This window comes from Haliotis rufescens, unplaced genomic scaffold (genome assembly GCF_023055435.1).
Source record: "Haliotis rufescens isolate VD_foot unplaced genomic scaffold, xgHalRufe1.0.p SCAF_8, whole genome shotgun sequence".
Taxonomy (NCBI): domain Eukaryota; kingdom Metazoa; phylum Mollusca; class Gastropoda; order Lepetellida; family Haliotidae; genus Haliotis; species Haliotis rufescens.
In genome coordinates, this window is record NW_025964372.1 from 36923433 (window position 1) to 36948491 (window position 25059).

General features: G+C 42.6%; 1 protein-coding gene across 3 annotated transcripts in view; it reads right to left on the minus strand.

The window, feature by feature from the left end:
• Nucleotides 1-1448: 1448 nt before the first annotated feature.
• The window catches only part of LOC124138356 (WD repeat-containing protein 5), a 30453-nt gene continuing 6842 nt past the window's right edge, over nucleotides 1449-25059 (minus strand). For 2 of the 3 annotated variants that reach the window (XM_046504960.2, XM_046504959.2), the window contains exons 5-14: nucleotides 24718-24807; nucleotides 22988-23077; nucleotides 19226-19309; nucleotides 18419-18474; nucleotides 17112-17158; nucleotides 11798-11873; nucleotides 10038-10071; nucleotides 9275-9349; nucleotides 8361-8448; nucleotides 1449-3023 (exon numbers count right to left, since the gene is read on the minus strand). In XM_046504960.2, coding sequence (XP_046360916.1) covers nucleotides 2923-3023; nucleotides 8361-8448; nucleotides 9275-9349; nucleotides 10038-10071; nucleotides 11798-11873; nucleotides 17112-17158; nucleotides 18419-18474; nucleotides 19226-19309; nucleotides 22988-23077; nucleotides 24718-24807 — 741 coding nt within the window. In that variant the 3' untranslated portion in view covers nucleotides 1449-2922. The remainder of the gene's footprint in view (nucleotides 3024-8360; nucleotides 8449-9274; nucleotides 9350-10037; nucleotides 10072-11797; nucleotides 11874-17111; nucleotides 17159-18418; nucleotides 18475-19225; nucleotides 19310-22987; nucleotides 23078-24717; nucleotides 24808-25059) is intronic. The other variant, XM_046504958.2, reaches the window with a different exon arrangement.

A 25059-nucleotide genomic window follows, 5' to 3' on the forward strand; every position in this document is an offset into this window, starting at 1 on the left:
AAACATCCCTGACTTTTCCCTCCCTCATTCGGCCCGTGAAGACGCCGGGGTAGAATAGGTCTTCAGCAACCCATGCTTGCCGTAAAAGATGACTACGCTTGTCGTAAAAGGCGACTAACGGGATCGGGTGGTCAGGCTCGCTGACTTGGTTGATGCATGTCATCGATCCCAATTAAGTGGATTGATGCTCATGATAATAATCACTGGATTGTCTGGTCCAGACTCGATTATTTACAGACCGCCGTCATATAGCTGGAATATTGCTGAGTGCGGCGTTAAACAACGAAACAACCAACCAACCAACCCTCCCCCATTCATTTTCCAATTTTGCCTCCTCGCTACTTGACAAAGACAATCTGTGAAACAAGAATTTTTATTTTTCTGGCCCAACAAAGATTTTACATTCTTATTTTTCAACCTTACTCAGTAATACATTTTTTCTATATATTACCAGATAGTATAATAATAGGATTAAATTGCGTAGTTCAGTTCGGATTTGTTGAGTGGTATTTCCGGTGTTACGTGAACGCGGTGATCAGCTGATACTGTTTTCTGAGATGGGGGAAAACATCGTGTCATTGGAAAACTTGAGTTTATTGAAAATGTTAGTAAATTTTGGGAGCCATGCTTTACCGCGCGCTATAACCGAGTTAGCGCTATATTGAAGGGCGCAATAACGAGGGAACACTGTACATCACAGTGAGACAGCCTTGCAAGGATCCCCCTTATTTTCATTCAACCTATACGGTTAATTGGCTAATGGATTCCTTTATAACAAAGGTGTCCTCGAACACAGTGCATAGTCTAAGGATAATTATAAACACAGTAGCACTGAATCCCTTAGTTTAATGCCACTTATGGCAACACGGGCGGATCCAGGAGTTTGCAAAAGGTAGTCGTCTACACGTCAGGAAGTGACTTGGCTGAGGGTGGAGTTAACACATAAACTCTTGATTCGCACATGCAACATTCCAGCCATATCCAGCGACGTAGCAAGAACCATTGACCGAGCAAGCGAGATGGGTCCAACACCACTTTTAAACATATTCCAGTTATATCACGGGGATTTAAGGTTTGATGTGGGAGGACAGCCCGAAGTGATACAGGCCTCAGAAGTTAACCACTTTTGGTGTGCCCCGCCTCGATATTGCTGGAATATTGCTAAAAACAGCGTTAAACCATACTCACTCACTCTCATAATATAGAGTGATGAGCATAAAGCTGCTTTGAACAGTATTTCAGTTTTACCATGGCCCTGTGAGTGAGTTAGTGAGTTCGGTTTAACACCGCTTTTAACAGTATTCCAGTTATATCGCAGCGTGTTAGCTTAATGTGGGAGGAAAGCCCGGAGTGATGCAGGTCTCAGACGTTTACCACTTCCGTGAAACCCACCAGCACGGGTATGGAGCTGACAAACCTAGAAACATAATTGGGGCGAACCGGGATTCGTACCCACAATGATAGGTTTCTGGCGTGCCCAAGGGACGCAACTCTGCACAACGAATCGCGGCGCCTTAGACGACTGCCCCCCCCCCCCCCCCATGGCCCTATGAACAATTACCACTTTTTGTGAACCCCAGGAACATGGGTGGGGTGCGGACAAACCTATAGACACATCAGGGCGAACCGGCATCAAACCCATCACATAGATGACACAAAACTTATGTAGTATCTTTATCTATCAAAACAAGTTCATCATATATTGCTGACTCACTTGCCACCAGGAAATGGATACTGGTAGAATGTATGAAGGCTGTTGCCTCAGTAAACTGAGCTCTGTCTCTTCATCAACATCACAAGGTCTAAGGACCAGTTTAGTCACTGTCATCCTTACGTTTTTTTGACAAAGGAAAAAAAAGATGAATCAATTAATTTAGGAGTAAAAAATGTTTGTGGGATGAAAAAACGGTAGCTCTTCTGAAAATATATCAGAACTTGAGTTAAAAGTAGAATTTGCAATGAGAAATCTCTGGTTGGTTGGTTGACATATTAAACCCATTTCATATTGGGGACACAGGTCCCAGTACCACAATCTCTGAGTGCAAGTGGGCCATGGTCGGCATGATACGGTGGATATTTCCTAGGGAAGTATGGAAGCAGTTATAACAGTGACTGCTGGTTTAGAGGCATCATTTGGACATTGACAAAAGATCATAGACTCTGATCAGATGGACCTCTCACAAACAGAGGTCTGGCATATCTGAATTAATTTATCATGATTTTATGTTTGAGACAGCTTAGACATGCTTAGAGTTGGTTATTTGTGCGAGTTCTCAGCAAGACTATTAAGAGTGAGCTCCAGCAGGCAGTACAGTACAGGAGGAATACACCTCACTCAACTTCCGCTCAGGTTTGTCTCAAACCAATTATTTTTCACCTCAGTGTGCTGGCTGTTGATGACAATATCCCCAAGGACAAAGTTGAGTAGAGACGAGCGATTTGATGCCTTGTGGCAAGTAAAAACAAGAGCACCTGATCATGGGGTTCACTTTCAGTTGTAAATAACATAAGTCAAAATGTTCCTGGGAGTTGAGCTCATGACAAAGTACATCATGTCTCGAGAAAACTGGTTAGAACATTCTGTATCAACCAGAGCCGGTTGGCCACAAGGAATTAGGTTATAACATGCTATATCAACCATGGCCATACAACCACAACTCTGCAGCCATTGTGCCCACCTGATCCCCAATTCTGGCAGATTAGCCATGTGAAATTGGAGAGGAATTAAGATGACTGGAAAAATTTGAACAGCAGTACGATCTCAAACTCTTCTGACAAATAACCTTTGCATCTGTGAGGAGTCTGTGTGGCAAGGGAGATAATCCACCCACACAGGGCGATGAGCAGGCAGGTCTGATGATGGTGGTACAATTGTCTTGCTGCCATATTATATGTTCAACTCGGTAGAAAAGTGTCCCTTTATTACACATCACTCCGCCATAGCTTTATTGTTTTGTCATTTTCCAGCGCAGCTGATGCGATGATGTTTTCCGTTGGGTGGCAGGCACAACACAACACCACATCTGAAAACAACAAAATGAGTCAATACTTACAGAGCTCCAGATAAGCTGCGTATCTGCGTAAAATGCGCATCAGAAATGCAGAAATATGCAGTGAAATAAAATTCAAGCGTATCAAATACGCAACGAACATAAGAGACACGCTACAAAAATAAAACTGGTGCGTATCATCAAAATATTGTGAATTAACCCTGCGTATTCGATTAGCAAATCAAACTTATTTTGAAATTATATACGGACATTCCGTCAACCTTGCCAAACTCCACGATGACAGTTACATCATGATCATTTGCCATCACACTTTCTTGTGGAAGTATCACGGTATTTTCGAGTCCCATAAAGCTCTCGAACCAACACGACAACATCAGCTCTACAAATACTCATATCAACCCTACAAATACTCACATCAACCCTACAAATACTCACATCAACCCTACAAATACTCACATCAACCCTTCAAATACTCACATCAACCCTACAAATACTCACATCAACCCTACAGCTACTCACATCAACCCTTCAAATACTCACATCAACCCTACCCTACAGCTACTCACATCAACCCTACAATACCCTCACCTCATCTGCAGATGCATCAAACACTGATGCTTCACATGATGTTATCAAGGCCTGAGAAGTTTGTTTGGCACAAGGAGTAATCAGACCTCAAATTGAAACTCATTTCTATTTTGCTTAAGAAGTCCACCTCCAATTAACCAGAAAAACTCTGGCTAAACTTTGGAAGACAACAAAACAAAACATTCAAATGACACGCATGATGTCATCATGTTACTCACTGAATGCTCAAAACACTACATGAATCCTAGATACAGGAGGCAAAGAAAACCTCTTTCGACTCACAAATACACTCATGTTATTCACAGCTGCACAAACCACAAAAAATCCTATCACATCCAACAAGCCTAGAGACATCCTATCACATACCCTCAGCTGCGAAATACCCTATCACATCCACCAAGCCTCAAATTACCCTATCACATCCAACAAGCCTCAAATACCCTATCACATACCCTCAGCCTCGAAATACCCTATCACATCCACTAAGCCTCGAAATACCCTATCACATACCCTCAGACACGAAATACCCTATCACATCCACTAAGCCTCGAAATTCCCTATCGCATACCCTAAACCATGAAATTCCCTGTCACATACCCTAAGCCTCGAAATACCCTATCACATCCACTAAGCCTCGAAATTCCCTATCGCATACCCTAAACCATGAAATTCCCTGTCACATACCCTAAGCCTCGAAATACCCTATCACATCCACTAAGCCTCGAAATTCCCTATCGCATACCCTAAACCATGAAATTCCCTGTCACATACCCTAAGCCTCGAAATACCCTATCAAATCCACTAAGTCTAGAAAAGTCCCCATCACATCCACCAAGCCTCAAAATACAGCATTAGTTTCAGACCACTAGTCCTCAAATGATAACATATAGCCAAACCTGTCAAAATGGAAAATTGCTACTCGTCCTTATGATCCCTTAACTATTGGGTAGTTTGATGAGGACTATAGGACAAGTGCCAATTTCTAATGCTGAAATGCCCTATCACATCCTCCAAGCCTACAAATACTTGCATCAACCCTTCAAATACCCTCACGTCATCTGCAGATGCATCAAACTCTGATGCTTCACACGATGTTATCAAGGCCTGGGAAGTTTGTTTAGCACAAGGAGTAATCAGACCTCAAATTGAAACTCATTTCTGTTTTGTTTAAGAAGTCCACCTCCAATTAACCAGAAAAACTCTGGCTTAACTTTGGAAGACAACAAAACAAAACATTCAAATGACACGCATGATGTCATCATGTTACTCACTGAATGCTCAAAACACTACATTAATCCTTGATACAGGACGCAAAGAAAACCTCTTTCACCTCACAATTATACCCATGGTATTCACAGCTGCACCAAACCTCGAAACATCCCATCACATCCAACAAGCCTAGACACCCTATCACATACCCTCAGCCTCCAAATACCCTATCACATCCAACAAGCCTCAAAATACCCTATCAAATCCACTAAGTCTAGAAAAGTCCCCATCACATCCACCAAGCCTCAAAATACAGCATTAGAAACTAACCGTTTTAGACCACTAGTCCTTAAAACGATAACATATAGCCAAACCTGTAACAATGGCAAATTGCTACTCGTCCTTATGATACCTTAACTATTGGGTAGTTTGATGAGGACTGTAGGACAAGTGCCAATTTCTAATGCTGAAATGCCCTATCACATCCTCCAAGCCTACAAATACTTGCATCAACCCTACAATACCCTCACCTCATCTGCAGATGCATCAAACCCTGATGCTTCACACGATGTTATCAAGGCCTGGGAAGCCTGTTTGGCATAAGGAGTAATCAGACCTCAAATTGAAACTCATTTCTGCTTTGCTTAAGAAGTCCACCTCCAATTAACCAGAAAAACTCTGGCTAAACTTTGGAAGACAACAAAACAAAACATTCAAATGACACGCATGATGTCATCATGTTACTCACTGAATGCTCAAAACACTACTTTAATATCCTATAATATTTACTAAGCCTAGAAATACTGTAAATCTGAAATCATTTTGCACCATGAAATCATTGTGAGTGGCGAACCATAGCCATAACGGCATCTGGAAAGTTTTGCGAAGCCCTGTTAATGATATTAACAATGATCAAAGCTACTTTTGCAGGTATTATTTGTTATGAGTTGGAAGAGGCGTGATGAATAGGTTACTCAGTGTCAGTCAGTGTGTTTTAAAGTATAGATGCATGTATTGTTGTAGTGACAAGGCAGGTTGTAGTAGTGTGTTTATCTAGCAGATGTTTTATAAGGCTGGCATATATCTGGACTGCTCAGTGTTGTGTGAGCAGATTGACGAGATGGGGCAGGTTATCCCGTCTATACATGCCTCAAACCTTGATTGTTCTCAAAGAATCTTTACACGTTGTTATCAAGGCCTGGGAAGCTTGTTTGGCACAAGGAGTAATCAAACCTCAAATTGAAACTCATTTCTGCTTTGCTAATACCCCCATCTCATCCTCCAAGCTTAGAAATATTTGCATCAACCCTTCAAATACTTGCATCAACTCTAGAAATACCCCATCTCATCCTCCAAGTCTAGAAATACTCACATCAACCCTTCAAATACTCACATCAACTCTAGAAATACCCCATCTCATCCTCCAAGTCTAGAAATACTCACATCAACCCTTCAAATACTCACATCAACTCTAGAAATACCCCATCTCATCCTCCAAATCTAGAAATACTCACATCAACACTTCAAATACCCTCACCTCATCTGCACATGCATCCAACCCTGATGATTCTCAAAGATGCTTCACACGATATTATTAAGTCCAGGGAAGCATGTTTGGCACTAGGAGTAATCAGACCTCAAATTGAAACTCATTTCTGTTTTGTTTAAGAAGTCCACCTCCAATTAACCAGAAAAACTCTGGCTAAACTTTGGAAGACAACAAAACAAAACATTCAAATGACACGCATGATGTCATCATGTTACTCACTGAATGCTCAAAACACTTCATGAATCCTTGATACAGGACACAAAGAAAACCTCTTTCACCTCGCAAATACACTTATGTTATTCAAAGCTGCACCAAACCTCGAAACATTCTATTACATCCAACAAGCCTAGAGACACCCTATCACATACCCTCAGCTGCGAAATACCCTATCACATCCACCAAGCCTCAAAATACCCTATCACATCCACTAAGCCTCGAAATACCCTATCACATACCCTCAGCCGCGAAATTCCCTATCGCATCCACTAAGCCTCGAAAAACCCTATCACATACCCTCAGCCACGAAATACCCTATCACATCCACTAAGCCTTGAAATTCCCTATCGCATACCCTAAACCATGAAATTCCCTGTCACATACCCTAAGCCTCGAAATACCCTATCAAATCCACTAAGTCTAGAAAAGTCCCCATCACATCCACCAAGCCTCAAAATACAGCATTAGTTTCAGACCACTAGTCCTCAAATGATAACATATAGCCAAACCTGTCAAAATGGCAAATTGCTACTCGTCCTTATGATACCTTAACTATTGGGTAGTTTGATGAGGACTATAGGACAAGTGCCAATTTCTAATGCTGAAATACCCAATCTCATCCTCCAAGTCTAGAAATACTCACATCAACCCTTCAAATACCCTCACCTGATCTGCAGATGCATCAAACCCTGATGCTTCACACGATGTTATCAAGGCCTGAGAAGTTTGTTTGGCACAAGGAGTAATCAGACCTCAAATTGAAACTCATTTCTGTTTTGTTTAAGAAGTCCACCTCCAATTAACCAGAAAAACTCTGGCTAAACTTTGGAAGACAACAAAACAAAACATTCAAATGACACGCATGATGTCATCATGTTACTCACTGAATGCTCAAAACACTACATGAATCCTTGATACAGGAGGCAAAGAAAACCTCTTTCACCTCACAAATACACTCATGATATTCACAGCTGCACCAAACCCCGCAACATCCTATCACATCCACCTAGCCTAGAGACACCCTATCACATACCCTCAGCCGCGAAATACCCTATCACATCCACCAAGCCTCAAAATCCCTATAACATCCACTAAGCCTCGAAATACCCTATCACATACCCTAAGCCTCGAAATTCCCTGTCACATACCCTAAGCCTTGAAATACCCTATTAGAAACTAACAGTTTTAGACCACTAGTCCTTAAAATGATAACATATAGCCAAACCTGTAAAAGTGGCAAATTGCTACTCGTCCTTATGATACCTTAACTATTGAGTAGTTTGATGAGGACTATAAGACAAGTGCCAATTTCTAATGCTGAAATGCCCAATCTCATCCTCCAAGTCTAGAAATACTCACATCAACCCTTCAAATACCCTCACCTCATCTGCACATGCATCCAACCCTGATGCTTCACACGGTGTTATCAAGGCCTGGGAAGTTTGTTTGGCACAAGGAGTAATCAGACCTCAAATTGAAACTCATTTCTGTTTTGTTTAAGAAGTCCACCTCCAATTAACCAGAAAAACTCTGGCTAAACTTTGGAAGACAACAAAACAAAACATTCAAATGACACGCATGATGTCATCATCTTACTCACTGAATGCTCAAAACACTACATGAATCCTTGATACAGGAGGCAAAGAAAACCTCTTTCACCTCACAAATACACTCATGATATTCACAGCTGCACCAAACCTCGAAACATCAGTCAGGACATCATGTCCTGTTATACCCCTACCGTATGTTCCACAAAGTAGAGATGTTGCCATCATTGCCATGGTTACCTGTGTGTCCCTGGAGCTTCTGGACGATTTCTTTTGTCTGCAGATTCCAGATGTACACCATATTGTCTTCCGAGCCCGACACGATCCACTGGGGATTAGATAAACAACTGGTGAATATACACCTATACCACAGGTTATTATAAAGACATAGCACTAGGGCTGGGACATAGAGAATCTCACTCGTGTGTCTTTTGATATCAAATTTATCAACACGAGTTGATATCAAAAGACACAAGGGTGAGATTCTATTTATCATCCAACATCTTTCTTGCAACTCTTTCAGTTTGTAGACAGTAATAAGCAGTGTCTTAAGTGTAAAAAGTACTGCTAACAGCTTCAGTAGCAGTGCCATTAGTGATGTCATTTGATTGTGACGTCATGGTAACCAATGACGTCACAATGGTCTGCAAAGTATTGTGATGCAATTTCATTGCAGAGATATCTACAATGTAGATATCGCTTGATCTCACCCAAGCGATATCTCCTGTGGGAGCCAGTTTTGGATGATAAAATACACCAACTGTGCGATCCGATACGTATCACGATACCTTGTTCACGATCCGATACGTATCACGATACTTGTAGGTGCTCTTATCTGTGGTGTGTAAGCCATCTTTTTCATAGACAGGATAGTCAAATACCTGGCACACTGACGACTTACAACTGGCAGTGTCAAGTATGACGCAACGGATGAAACTATTTACGTTTTCACTACTAATTTTCACTACTAATTAGTGTTTGGTGAAACATTAAAGAATCCATTTAAGGTAAGATTCAATATTTTGTACTTAGTGTGCAACTAAGATCGATACTTGTATCAGGAAGCAAAATATCGCGATCCACCGAATGATCCACCCTTGAATGGCGCTCATAAGCATAGGTAAGAAACTCCTGACATCTAATTTTCCACATACCTTTCCCCCTGTTACTGAGAAGTTGGCAAATATACAGTACTTCTCGTTCTTATGACCGACGTATGTCTTTAGACACTGCAACAAAGTAAGAGATATCTGGATCAGACAGACACAAACTCGCTGACAGTCAGAACAAATTATACAGAATAAACCTTGAGTTGGACTATCATGAACACAACAGTAAAATCATCATTTTATTAAATAATTACAGGGGATGGAGACCACATTCAAAGAGCAGAACCCTAGCCCCACCTTTGAAAATTAAAAACACCATCAGAAAACAAATGACAACATTGTGGACTATAACACCTGTGATAACACTTTTTGTAACGTTTTCTGAGGTTTGGCGGGTCCAAAGTTGAATCTTTAGAAATTAATAAACAGAAATTTTCTGAGATCACATTTCATTTCTGGTGTCTTTATAAATATATACTACTGAAAATAAGTTTAAGATGTTTTTTTGAGTAGGGTGTGACATGCTAAATAACAAACATTTTTTACTGTCTTAATCATAACTTCAGGTTACTCAGCGGTAGAAACTAACAATTTTAGTCTACTAGTCCTTATAATGATAACATATAGCAAAACCCTTAAAAATGGCAAATTTCTACTAGTCCTTATGATACCTTAACTATTGGGCAGTTCGGCAAGGACCACAGGACTAGTGCCAATTTCTAATGTTGTTACTGTAATCATTCTTTCCCTATAAATGTGTCCTGAAGCACAAAATGAAAGAAAACGTTGTCCTTGACTGTTTACTAACCTTCCCTTTACTGTAGTCCCATAATTTTAATGTGCTGAAAGACAAAAGCTCACATTAAACATTGTCAGACAGCTATAATTTGATTGTTGTATATCACCGCATGCAGTAACAAGGTTTCAGATGGCCGTCAGTCGCCGGTCAAAGACCGATAAATTTTCAGCTTGACAGATGGTGTGTTTAATTGTCAGACTATTGATTGAAATGCTAAGTACGGCGTTGTGTGTTTCATAATTTCATGATTTTAAAAAGTAAATAGTAAGGATTAGCCCTACTTACAGTATTAGTTTAATAAAACAATGCACAGCCATCAAAAATCATAAATGAAATTCTGAGCAGTACGCGCGTCTTCGCATCATACTTTCTGTATCATTGGGAAATGCTGTCAGGGGCTATAATGACTTATCACAACATTCATTGGCCAGCAATATAGGAGTTGTATTGCATTGACTTGTTTATATGGTTTGTCTGCCATTTTTGTTTATTTGAGTCTTGACTTTTGCCATTGATTCATAACATTTCTTGGGTCCAGGCCATTGACCTATATACAGCTTTTTGTGTCAAAATCACTAAGTAATATTCAAGCTATGTGACGGCGGTCTGTAAATAATTGGGTATGGAACACGGAGTCCAGTGATTGGCATCAAGAGAACAGATCAACATATTACAATGACATCCATCAACAAAGTCTGTGAGCCCGACCACACGATCCCGCTACAAGTCTGGGTTGCAGAAACCAATTCTAACCGAGATCTTCACGAAGGGAGACAAGCATGTATTGCTGCAGACTATTTCTAACCGAGATCTTCACGAGGCGAGACAAGCATGTCTTGCTGCAGACTATTTCTAACCGAGATCTTCACGAGGGGAGACAAGCATGTCTTGCTGCAGACTATTTCTAACCGAGATCTTCACGAGGGGAGACAAGCATGTATTGCTGCAGACTATTTCTAACCGAGATCTTCACGAGGGGAGACAAGCATGTCTTGCTGCAGACTATTTCTAACCGAGATCTTCACGAGGGGAGACAAGCATGTCTTGCTGCAGACTATTTCTAACCGAGATCTTCACGAGGGGAGACAAGCATGTATTGCTGCAGACTATTTCTAAGCGAGATCTTCACGAGGGGAGACAAGCATGTCTTGCTGCAGACTATTTCTAACCGAGATCTTCACGAGGGGAGACAAGCATGTCTTGCTGCAGATTATTTCTAACCGAGATCTTCACAAGGGGAGACAAGCATGTATTGCTGCAGACTATTTCTAACCGAGATCTTCACAAGGGGAGACAAGCATGTCTTGCTGCAGACTATTTCTAACCGAGATCTTCACGAGGGGAGACAAGCATGTATTGCTGCAGACTATTTCTAACCGAGATCTTCACGAGGGGAGACAAGCATGTCTTGCTGCAGACTATTTCTAACCGAGATCTTCACGAGGGGAGACAAGCATGTCTTGCTGCAGACTATTTCTAACCGAGATCTTCACGAGGGGAGACAAGCATGTCTTGCTGCAGATTATTTCTAACCGAGATCTTCACGAGGGGAGACAAGCATGTATTGCTGCAGACTATTTCTAACCTGGATCTTCAAGGTGGAAGACAAGCACGTCTTGCTGCAGACAAATCTAACCGAGATCTTCACAAGGGGAGACAAGCATGTCTTGCTGCAGACAAATCTAACCCGGCCCTTCAGGGAGGATGTAAGAAACTCTGACCAGCAGATCCTGGTCACTAAGAGGCAAACTACGACACCTACTACTTACTTGTCAAGTGTAGCTGCAAGGATATATTTTCCATTCGGAGAAAACTTCACAAATGAGACCGGAGGATTATCATCATCTGTAAACAGAAAGATTACTGTGAAAAGCATTTCTGAAACAGTTTCTCAAATGTTATAGATTGAGTGAGGGAACATTGTCATGATTGTATTAAGCTACTGTTCGAACTTCACATTGAATGTTCCCACGGCATGAAACAGCCTGATCAACACTGACTTGGCTGGGATTAACGTGGGGTTGATGTGACCTCCAATGATTATGAGATCAATCACTGTCTAGGACTATGTCCCTTGCCCTGGAGGTTCAGCTTCTTATGAGTCAGATTTCTACACTTCTGTGGGTAATTCACACGGACTCAATCATCACATCCCTATCTTTTGTGCTGTTTTTTTTAAGGATTAGGTTAAGTTCAGTGAAGCCTTGGGGAACAGGAATTCGGCCCCGACTATATCTATAACTATGCTGTGGACAAAAATCGGACCTGTCTCGGTCCAGAACTACACTGTAAATCATTACACACTTCCTTATTGCCAGGCATTCGAGTGAACAAAGTCTCACCAGATATTCTCAGTCATATCAGAAGAATGTTCCCACGGCATGAAACAGCCTGATCAACAGTGACTTGGCTGGGATTAACGTGGGGTTCATGTGACCTCCAATGATTATGAGATCAATCACTGTCTAGGACTATGTCCCTTGCCCTGGAGGTTCAGCTTCTAATGAGTCAGATTTCTACACTTCTGTGGGTATTTCACATGGATTCAATCATCACATCCCTATCTTGGGTGCAGTTCTTATGAGGACTTGGACAAGTTCAATGAAACCTTGGGAACTTGAAATCGGTCCTAACTATATCTGTGTCTGCTCTACAGTCTAATGTCCGACCTGTTTTGGGGTATTTCACATGGATTCAACATCACATCCCTATCTTTGGGACAGTGTTTTAAGGACCTAGGTAAGTTGAAAACTTTAAAAGTTGAAATTGATTCCAACTGAACCTGTATCGGTGCTGTCCTCACCCAGCAGTAAATGGCTACCTGGCAGGATGAGATGGCAATGTGACTGCTAACCTCCTTGTTTCTTACATAAGGCACAGGGGAAGCCGGGTAGCCTAGTGGTTTAAGCATTTGCTCGTTACGCCGAAGACCCGGGTTCAAATTCCCAACATGTGTGAAGCCCATTTCTGGTGTTCCCCGCCATGATATTGCTGGAATATTACTAGAAGCGGCATAAAACCATACTCACTCACATAAGGCAGCATGGGTTGTATACTCCCCAGGGAGCTGAGAATACAATTCTGGTGCACACTGACCTGGGTAATAATTAGCACTTTGAACCCACTTTAGACATTCACATTATTATTATTATAGCCTAATATCCAAACTTCCTGAGGACCTATTCTGTCCCACTGTCATTGCCCCCAGCTGTTGATAATCAGTCTGAGAGCTTCGATTGTATATATATATATATGAGTACAAGTATATGTATAATGTTCCCACGGCATGAAACGGCCTGATCAACACTGACTTGGCTGGGATTAACGTGGGGTTGATGTGACCTCCAATGAATTTGAGATCAATCACTGTCTAGGACTATGTCCCTCGCCCTGGAGGTTCAGCTTCTAGCACAACACCGTCAGATCATGGCTAGTTTCATCCTAGTTTGTCAGTCCCAGGCATGCCATTTGTAGTTTTAAATGCTTTTAGCAATATCCCCGCAATATCACGGCAGGAGACACCAGAATGCGTAACACACATTGTGCCAAGCTCTGGCTTAGTATTGTCGCTGCAGGGAATCTGCAGAAAGGACTTCATGGATCTTGTATCTGATCAGTAATGTCTGAGCTGTTAATAATCAATCTAAGATTTGGTTGGTTTGTTGTTCATGCTGCACTCAGCAATATTCCAGGTTTACGGCGGCAGTATCACTCTAAGAGCTCCAATTTTATATATATATGAGTACAAGTAAATGGATAATGTTCCCACGGCATGAAACAGCCTGATCAACAGTGACTTGGCTGGGATTAACGTGGGGTTGATGTGACCTCCAATGATTATGAGATCAATCACTGTCTAGGACTATGTCCCTTGCCCTGGAGGTTCAGCTTTGTGTGTGGGGAGCATATCTAATACTCTCGACTAAAATAGTCATTGTTAGTTGTGAATAAATACACCACTTCACACAACGACCACACAGTCAAATCTAAAAGTGTCATTTTTTCAACAAGGTGAGTTGAAATGGGGTTTAACATCGCGCCCGAGATTATAGCAATGTGCATAAACGTACTTGTGTCTGCTTGTACTTGTCTGGACTAATGCTGATTTGATAGTGCTAGCCCATTGAGATACCATGGCACAGTTCAACATGAATACCCTACCTTATCACAGAATACCGACTCCGATCGAACCCCGGACCTTCTGTTCTCTGGGTGGATGCCCTACCACAAGACCATGGAAGCGGTCTTTTTTTTCAAACTTTTTTTCACTAAACAAAACCCTGTAATGCTACTTTATGGAAATAGACAGCATGAAAGAAACAAACCCATTTTCAATTGTTGTGTTTTTTAGTGTGGTGCCATCCCTAACCTATTTAAATAGTGTAATAAGTGTGCTACTATGGTTTCAGAATTAGTCATCATTTTTTGCTCCAAAGGAATAGAAAATGCTGTCCAGCAGGGTTGTTTGTTTTCAACCCTTATTTAGACTTGGCCTCTACCAGTAAAGTAAACTTAGCATTAAGATGATGTTACAGAATACAATTTCACTGTTGTTACAATCTTTACATGTGAGTGAGTGAGTGAGTGAGTGAGTGAGTGAGTGAGTGAGTGAGTGAGTTGAACAGTATTCCAGTTATATCACGGCGTGTCAGCCTAATATGTGAGGAAAGCCTGTAGTGATGCAGGTCTCCAGACATCTATCATTTGGTGAAACCCACGAGCACGGGTATGGTGCTGACAAACCTAGAGACATAATCGGGGCAAACCAGGATTTGAAGCCACAATCATAGGCGTCTGGCATGCCCAAGGGACGCAACTCTGCACAGTAAATAGTTGCACCTGAGACGACACGGCCAACCATGCCCCCATTTTTGATGTATTGGCCCAGAGACCAGGTATTATCCACCTGTAGATCGACAATGTCCCCAGGCATAAAACAGCCTGAACTTCATTGCCTTACTACTACCTCTACAACCATCCACTGGCAGGTCTAATTTTACACTCCATACTGAATGTTCCCACGGCATGAAACAGCCTTATCAACATTGAATTGGCTGGGATTAACGTGGGGTTGATGTGACCTCCAATGATTATGAGATCAATCACTGTCTAGGACTATGTCCCTTGCCCTGGAGGTTCAGTTGAAACACTGCATAAGAACAACCACATTAAAATTGTTTTCAATAACAGTCGGACTGATACTGTTTAGGGGTGATTATTGGTCTTGAAATCACTTTTGCGATAACTATTGATATTACAAGCAACTATTGTGATAAATATCGATAGTTTTCAGTGTATCATTTTTGATGGATTTTGGAGTTGAATTAAACCTTAGAACTGACGTTTCCTTTGAATGTGATAACCATAACAAATAAAAAGTAAAGCTTGAGATATGACTGATTTGTTTTTTCTTTACCCTAATAATTTTAGAAAAAGAAACTTCCACATTACCATGTGTAAATTACTACCACTCATGATCAAAAGAAATACAAATTTGAACAGCATTGCATGCATTTTATTGATATGGTAAATACAATCGAAACTATCGATATTCCTAACTGAAATCGATACTATTGATCAGACATTGATTAAACAATCAATTTATTGACTTTTTAAGTGCTTACCAATAGCAATATATTGATATTTCAATTTATTGTGACACCCATCATACTGTTAAACAAGTGCTGTTGGAGTTTGTCATGTTTGATAATGTCCCCTCCGAAAAGCCATGACCTATACAGAGAGATCACTGTCTCTTCTTAACTATAGTTGGTTGGTTGGTTGGTTTGTTGTTTAACGTCGCACTCAGCAATATTCCAGCTATATGACGGCAGTCTGTAAATAATCAAGTTGATCGACCACCCGATCCCGTAAGTCGCCTTTTACGACAAGCATAGTCGCCTTTTACGGTGAGCATGGGTTGCTGAAGATTTATTCTACCCCGGATCTTCACAGGATTCTTAACTATAGCGAGCACCCAAGCATAATGTGCAACACCCTCTACCAGAACTCCAGATAACTTTTTGAGCAATTGAGTTTTTACTCTAGGGTTTCTATTTAAATTGGGTTATAACATTTTTCACTGGGTAACCAATATTTTTTCACTCATCTATTCATGAGATTTCAAAAAATTAAAAAAAGTTTTATAAATAATGTTTTTTTATGTACATAAGCATAGTCACCTTTTACAGCAAGTATGGGTTGCTGAAGACCGTAATAACTATATATTAAGTACTGTATTCGACGTAATAAGTGCCCCGCTCTAATAAGCGCGAACGGCGATATTTGCTAATATATTGACTAGTGAACAATCCCAATTAGCACCCCTTCCAATTGATCAATGTACACAGGACTTATTTATTTGTGTATAATAGGTATGTTATATGCATTCTTAATTATGGGAAATTAAATTCTGGAAAAAATATATCTGTCGTATATAAACATTTCAGGCTGTCAGCATAAACCACGAAATTTACGATCTTTCAATTCTGTTGTTTTTCACCAAAATAATATTCTAATAAGAGCCCTATTATGTCGAATACGGTATGTAAGATGGACTGGGACATTATAATTTGAACTTTGGGATTGTTTACATTTATCAAGTCTTTGGTACAATGAGCTCACTCTCAAATTGGTTTACACCACCCCATCGCTGTAACCTCCAAGTTGAGAAAATGTATAGTTGTGATCAAATAAAGCCCCTGTGTAATTTCTAGGCAATACAACATCACATAGATAGGGGGCTGCTCAGAAACAATAGAAACATAACCGTCCGTGAGTGAGTGAGTGAGTGAGTGAGTGAGTGAGTGAGTGAGTGAGTGAGTGAGTGAGTGAGTGAGTGAGTGAGTGAGTGAGTGAGTGAGTGAGTGATTTTTATGCCGCTTTTAGCAATATTCCAGCAATATCACGGCAGGGACGGCAGGGACAGCAGAAATGGGCAGCACACATTGTACCCATGTCGGGTCAAACCTGCGTCTTAAGAGTGACGAGCGGACGCTTTAACCACTAGGCTACCTGACCGCCCCTACATAGACTCTGAAACACACACACATCTAAAATAGGCAAAATAACAGAATGTCTTACCTATCAATGTTTTCAAACACTGGCCAGACGCTGTGTCCCAAATACGACTGGAATGTAAAGACAATGGTCAGATGTGAAGGCTATGGAAAAAGTCACAGCGAATCGTGGCACCTTGGACAATTGGGCCAACCATGCCTCTGGATGTTGGTTCAAATAACTACGGTATGATGAGTACAATTTGTTTCAGCTGTGTTAGATGAGATTATAAACTGCTAAATGGTGTCAAGTTCATTTAACCAAAAAAGTGCCACAGTACTGTAGTTCACCTGGTTATAAAGTTACAGTATAAAACGTCAAAGAGTCGTATTTAAATTGCTGCCAGAGGAGTTAAAAAAGTTCAATGAGAAATAGATCCTTTATTTTTGTTTAAGGTTTGAACACACAATGCCATTTAGAAAGTGGTCAAATGTAACAAATGTTATATTTGGGATAACACTTTCTGAGTAAAGTACAGATTCTCGTACTTATTTGGGGGTTGAGTCCTGTCCGGGATTCGAACCCACACTGCCAGAGTGAGGCACCTAATCGCCAGGTCACAAAGTCAGCAATCCAATACACTCAGCCACCGAGGCTTCCACAAAAATGAAAGTCCGACAACTGGTAGTCTAGATCACGTACTTTGTGTACCCCTCTGACATGTGTAAATTGGCACGGCTCCCATGGCTGAAAGCTATGAACACACAATGCCATTTAGAAAGTGGTCTTTCTGAGTAAAATACAGATTCTCATACTTTTTTTGTGGTTGAGTCCCTTCCGGACTGTGACTAGAAACTGTGATGTGACCAAAACATTATCCTTTGTCTAATATTTGTTTATTTGTTGTTTAACGCCGCAGTCAGCAATATTCCAGCTACATGACGGCGGCCTGTAAATAATGGAATCTGGACCAGAGTGAGTGAGTATGGTTTTACGCCGCTTTTAGCAATATTCCAGCAAATCACGTCGGGGGACACCAGAAATGGGCTTCACACTTTGTACCTATGTCGGGAATCGAACCCGGGTCTTCGGCGTGACGAGCGAACGCTTTAACCACTAGGCTACCCAACCGCCCCGAATCTGGACCAGACAATCCAGTGATTGACATCATGAGCATCGTCGCCTTTTACGGTAAAGCATGGGTTGCTGAAGACCTATTCTATACCGGATCTTCTCAGGTGAATTTTGAGTATTAAACTGTTGGGTACTTTTCGCACAGTATCCCTTTGTAAGTTCTTGACACGGTAACATGGGCTATAAGGTGGGTAGAACATGTCTCCCCATAACATGTCGTAACTACTTCACACAATAAGGAGGGGAACACTTCTTACCATAACCCGTCGTAACTACTTGACACTATAAGGGAGCCATCTCTGTTGAAATGAACCTGAAAAGGAAATCGACATGGTTACTTAACATAACAAACATTTGTGAATATGAATACATCCTAAAGATTATTTTGCAACTTGGAATGATAGAGGACCATCACAAATTGCCAAAATCATGAAGGTGTTCTAGAATGTCCAAATGCACTAAATATCCATCTTCCCGAGGCAAGGGAGTTAACTGACTTTAAAAGTCCAGTTTCCACCCTTGCCGAACTAGGCTGGAATTCCTGGGCTCGATCGTAGCGCCACCAGTGGCTATTACGAGTTATGTCCCTTCTATGCCTCTCCTATGGACCAATCAGATTCCACCTCTAGTATCACTTGCATTTGTTTCAAACAAAACGGTGGCGCTCAGTCAAGACGATCTGATCGATTATCAAGATCTATATTGTGATAAACGAGTCTTACATCGCGAAGTGCATCAAATCACGTGACAGCCTTGATTAAAAGCATGAAAAGATTTAGAAAATATCTGTTGACAACGAGCTAGCTGTGCACATGCTTTGCAAATCCTGCATTCGACCGAAATCTGCACGACACTTTACGAACCGGATTTCGATGCGCGATTTTGATTGGACTATGCATAGACTCGTTAGTCCAACCGAAATCTAACTTCATAATACCAGCCTAGTTCGGCAAGGGAGGAAACTGGACTTTAGTCAGTTAACTCTCTTGCCTCGGGAAGATGCTAAATATCTAGCCAACTTTGATACTTTATTCCAGAGGGCAGTGAAGCAATGAAGTACTTACAGCAGTGACAGGATCTGAATGTGCAGGTAATGTTTTTAAACATTTGCCGGTCTTGACATCCCATATCCTCACACTCTCGTCAAACTGAAACACAGATATACAGCTTTAGGCCTTCATGTAACAGTTTTGTTATATACTGAAGTGATATACTATATCACATATTACTAATTAGCACCTAAATTTACTGAAAATGAAAGATAAGTTCAGGGTAAGAGACTCAAATGTTTTGGGACGGGCTGTTTTACTGTCAGTACATGATAATGTGAGATCAATGCTGTCGAGGCATGATGACTAAATCAACCAGAGATGCCAATCCTAAATGAAGCTTTACATTAATCAGTGGGGGCGGTCGGGTAGCCTGGAGGTTTAAGCGTTCATTCGTCACGCCAAAGACCTGGGTTTGATTCCAGACATGGGTACAATGTGCGAAGCCCATTTCTGGTGTCCCCCCGTCGTGATATTGCTGGTATATCGCCAAAAGTGGCGTAATAAATGATGACCATTCCACAGTTTTCGTAGGGTGAAAAAAGGATTGACACAGATCACTGAGCCATCATGCCCCAACTGAGTCATCATGCCCCAAACTGGGCGCCACAGACCACTGAGCCATCATGCCCCAACTGGGCGCCACAGACCACTGAGCAATTATGCCCCAACTGGGTGCCACAGACCACTGAGTCATTATGCCCCCAACTGGGTGCCACAGACCACTGAGCCATTATGCCCCCAACTGGGCACCACAGACCACTGAGCCATTATGCCCCAACTGGGTGCCACAGACCACTGAGTCATCATGCCCCAACTGGGTGCCACAGACCACTGAGCCATCATGCCCCAACCTGGCGCCACAGACCACTGAGCAATCATGCCCCAACTGCGCCACAGACCACTGAGCCATTATACCCCAACTGAGTCATCATTCCAAAACTGAGTCATCATGCCCCAAACTGGGCGCCACAGACCACTGAGCCATCATGCCCCCAACTGAGCTCCACAGACCACTGAGCCATCATGTCCCCAACTGGGCACCACAGACCACTGAGCCATTATGCCCCAACTGGGTGCCACAGACCACTGAGCCATCATGCCCCAACTGGGTGCCACAGACCACTGAGCCATTATGCCCCCAACTGGGTGCCACAGACCACTGAGCCATTATGCCCCCAACTGGGCACCACAGACCACTGAGCCATTATGCCCCAACTGGGTGCCACAGACCACTGAGTCATCATGCCCCAACTGGGTGCCACAGACCACTTAGCCATCATGCCCCAACTGGGTGCCACAGACCACTGAGCCATCATGCCCCCAACTGGGCACCACAGACCAGTGAGCCATCATGCCCCAACTGGGCGCCACAGACCACTGAGCAATTATGCCCCAACTGGGTGCCACAGACCACTGAGTCATTATGCCCCCAACTGGGTGCCACAGACTACTTAGCCATCATGCCCCAACTGGGTGCCACAGACCACTGAGCCATTATGCCCCAACTGGGCGCCACAGACCACTTAGCCATCATGCCCCAACTGGGTGCCACAGACTACTGAGCCATTATGCCCCCAACTGGGTGCCACAGACCACTGAGCCATTATGCCCCCAACTGGGCACCACAGACCACTGAGCCATTATGCCCCAACTGGGTGCCACAGACCACTGAGTCATCATGCCCCAACTGGGTGCCACAGACCACTGAGCCATCATGCCCCAACCTGGCGCCACAGACCACTGAGCAATCATGCCCCAACTGCGCCACAGACCACTGAGCCATTATACCCCAACTGAGTCATCATTCCAAAACTGAGTCATCATGCCCCAAACTGGGCGCCACAGACCACTGAGCCATCATGCCCCCAACTGAGCTCCACAGACCACTGAGCCATCATGTCCCCAACTGGGCACCACAGACCACTGAGCCATTATGCCCCAACTGGGTGCCACAGACCACTGAGCCATCATGCCCCAACTGGGTGCCACAGACCACTGAGCCATTATGCCCCCAACTGGGTGCCACAGACCACTGAGCCATTATGCCCCCAACTGGGCACCACAGACCACTGAGCCATTATGCCCCAACTGGGTGCCACAGACCACTGAGTCATCATGCCCCAACTGGGTGCCACAGACCACTTAGCCATCATGCCCCAACTGGGTCACAGACCACTGAGCCATCATGCCCCCAACTGGGCACCACAGACCAGTGAGCCATCATGCCCCCAACTGAGCTCCACAGACCACTGAGCCATCATGCCCCAACTGGGCACCACAGACCAGTGAGCCATCATGCCCCCAACTGGGCACCACAGACCACTGAGCCATCATGCCCCAACTGGGCGCCACAGACCACTGAGCCATCATGCCCCCAACTGAGCTCCACAGACCACTGAGCCATCATGTCCCCAACTGGGTGCCACAGACCACTTAGCCATCATGCCCCAACTGGGTGCCACAGACTACTGAGCCATTATGCCCCCAACTGGGTGCCACAGACCACTGAGCCATTATGCCCCCAACTGGGCACCACAGACCACTTAGCCATTATGCCCCAACTGGGTGCCACAGACCACTGAGTCATCATGCCCCAACTGGGTGCCACAGACCACTGAGCCATCATGCCCCAACTGGGCACCACAGACCAGTGAGCCATCATGCCCCAACTGGGCGCCACAGACCACTGAGCCATCATGCCCCCAACTGGGCACCACAGACCACTGAGTCATCATGCCCCAACTGGGCGCCACAGACCACTGAGTCATCATGCCCAAACTGGGTGCCACAGACCACTGAGCCATCATGTTCCCAACTGAATACCACATACCACAGGGCACCACAGACCACCGAGTCATCATGCCCCCAACTGAGGGCCACAGACCACTGAGCCATCATGCCCAAACTGGGCACCACAGACCACTGAGCCATCATGCCCCAACTGGGTGCCACAGACCACTGAGTCATCATGCCCAAACTGGGTGCCACAGACCACTGAGCCATCATGTTCCCAACTGAATACCACATACCACAGGGCACCACAGACCACCGAGTCATCATGCCCCCAACTGAGGGCCACAGACCACTGAGCCATCATGCCCCAACTGGGCACCACAGACCACTGAGCCATCATGCCCCAACTGGGCACCACAGACCACTGACTCATCATGCCCCAACTGGGTGCCACAGACCACTGAGCCATTATGCCCCAACTGGGTGCCACAGACCAGTGAGCCATCATGTTCCCAACTGAATACCACATACCACAGGGCACCACAGACCACCGAGACATCATGCCCCTAACTGAGGGCCACAGACCACTGAGTCATCATGCAGCCAGGGAGATACATGTTCAGAATTTAATCCTGGGGCATATATGAAAACCAAACATAACCACTGGAAGCATCTTCTGAACTCACTACAGCATGTGTCACAGAAACGTGCCATTTATTTCTCGTGTTGGGAACCCTGAACATGTTGGTTGTTGGTTTGTTCTTTTATGCTGCACTCAGCAATATTCCAGCTATATGACGGCAGTCTGTAAATAATCAAGTCTGGACCAGATAATCCAGTGATTAATATCATGAGCATCGAGCCACGCAATTGGGATCGATGACATGCATCAACCAAGTCAGCGAGCCTGACCACCCGATCCCGTTAGTCGCCTTTTACGACAAGCATAGTCGCCTATTACCTGAACATGTAGTGATGTAATACAAGATTACTTGTAACTAATACTGGCTAATAAGTGTCACTGAATTGGATGATACTCACGGATCCTGAAACAATCAGATTAGACTGGGGATTGAAGTTGCAGCAGAATACGTAGTTACTGTGTCCTTTCAAAGTCTTCAAACTTTTGCCCTTCACAAATAACAAAACAGGTTGTATTATATAAAAAAAATATTTACAATCTCTTACAATCTGATCTTTTAATCTGATATGATACCTCTCAATGTGAAGATCTGAGGACATCCAAATCAGAGGTTCAGAGCTACAGATAAGCTGCATAAAATACCAAAAAAAATATTCAAAACCCTATTACTTATAATTAACTTGCGCACAAAAACGCATGCATTAAATGAAAACTCAAAAGTATAAAAACAGCACACATAAATACTTAATGAAGCTTTTCAGCATGCGTACAAAGGTGCTAATTTCCAAAACAATTACGAGCTAATTTACTTTCCGAGTCAAGCCTATATATTTAGAACAGTTATCATGGTTATGTACATCTAAAACATTATTTCATTTTTTTTAAATCCTAAAATGATCACTCTTTTGGGGAAATACCCAATAGAGTGATGAATAGATGAGTGAAAAGATATTGGTAACACAATGAAAAATGAAATAACTCAATTAAAATAGAAACCATAGAGTAAAAACTCAATTGCTCAAAAGGTTATCTGGACCTCTGGAGGTTGTGTCAGGTGAACCTTGTAATCAGACAATCTAAATTATTGGAGCCCAGCATTCAGACAAACACATCTGATTTCTGCATCTTGAAAATGAATATAATCAAGGAAATCTGAATGCGAAACGGTAATGATACACTTTTATATGGCTGTGGATATTTCTACACCCCACTGTTTGTGAGCATTACAGCATCTACATGTGTATAAGTGTGTATAAGTATCAAAAGTATGTTTTGTAGCGGTTTTCTGTGGCAGAGATTGAAAATTCACAATCGACGTAGTAAAGAAATCACCCTGAACTATTTTAGAAAGATGACATCTGATTGGTTCAAGAACCCATGCATCCTTCATTTTGATTGGGCAGTCAAAGTTTGGGTTCACCTGCTGTGACCTTTGGAGGTGTCCTCAGATCTTGATGCAGAGAGGTATTGTATTGGAGTATAAGATCTGATTTTAATGAGACTGAAACACGATGAACATCATACTTTAACCACATGCTGATATTTGAAGCAGCGTTAGAAATTGGCACTAGTCCTGTAGTCCTTGCCAAGCTACCCAAAAGTTGAGGTATCATAAAGACCAGTAGAAATTTGCTATTTTGAAGGGTTTTGCAATATGTTATCATTGTAAGGACTAGTGGACTAAAAGTGTTTATGTCTACCCCTGTTGAAGTATCAAAGACATTCACAATGACTCAACTCAACCAGGTCAGAAACTGTTACTACCTGATCCTACATACTGTATTCGCCGTATTAAGTATCCTGCTCGAATAAGCACCCCTGACCTTCTTCTAAACCATTTGTACACCAATCTATAAGGAATTTTTATAAGCGCCCCAACTAAGACTGGAAATTTAAATAACGGCCTATATTTTCTTGTGTATATTAAATTTTGTACAGAAAACTGCAGTGGAATCCAGAAAAATAACTGCCTAGTAACTATATTATCAAAAGTATTTCAGTTTCAACACAACTGAAGTTTTTTCACTTCTGTTTGAAAACAATTTACCTTTTTAGTATGGTTTTATATGTGCTTATTTGATGTCCATATGAGAACCCATATCTCTTATTACATGGACAATGAACTCACTGTGGCAAAGTCCCAGATTTTGAGAGTCTTGTCGTCGGAAGCACTGACAAGAAGTCGACTGTCTGTAGACCAGGATACATCTGATATACCCTGAAACAAGAAGTGTTTGGTTAAACTGTACTGATGCAATGGCCTGTGTATGTTAATCAAACTGACAGTAATCCCAAGATCAATTGTTGAAAAATAGAATGGCACTTGTGTTTTTCACAGTGAATGTCCGAGTTAATATCAGATGATGTGTTACCCGAGAGGTCCTGGTATCCAGTGTCCACATCCTCCATCTTCCAGGGGTCGTATAGCTTTATTCAATTTTGACAAAAACCCAGGAATCATTTGCTACCA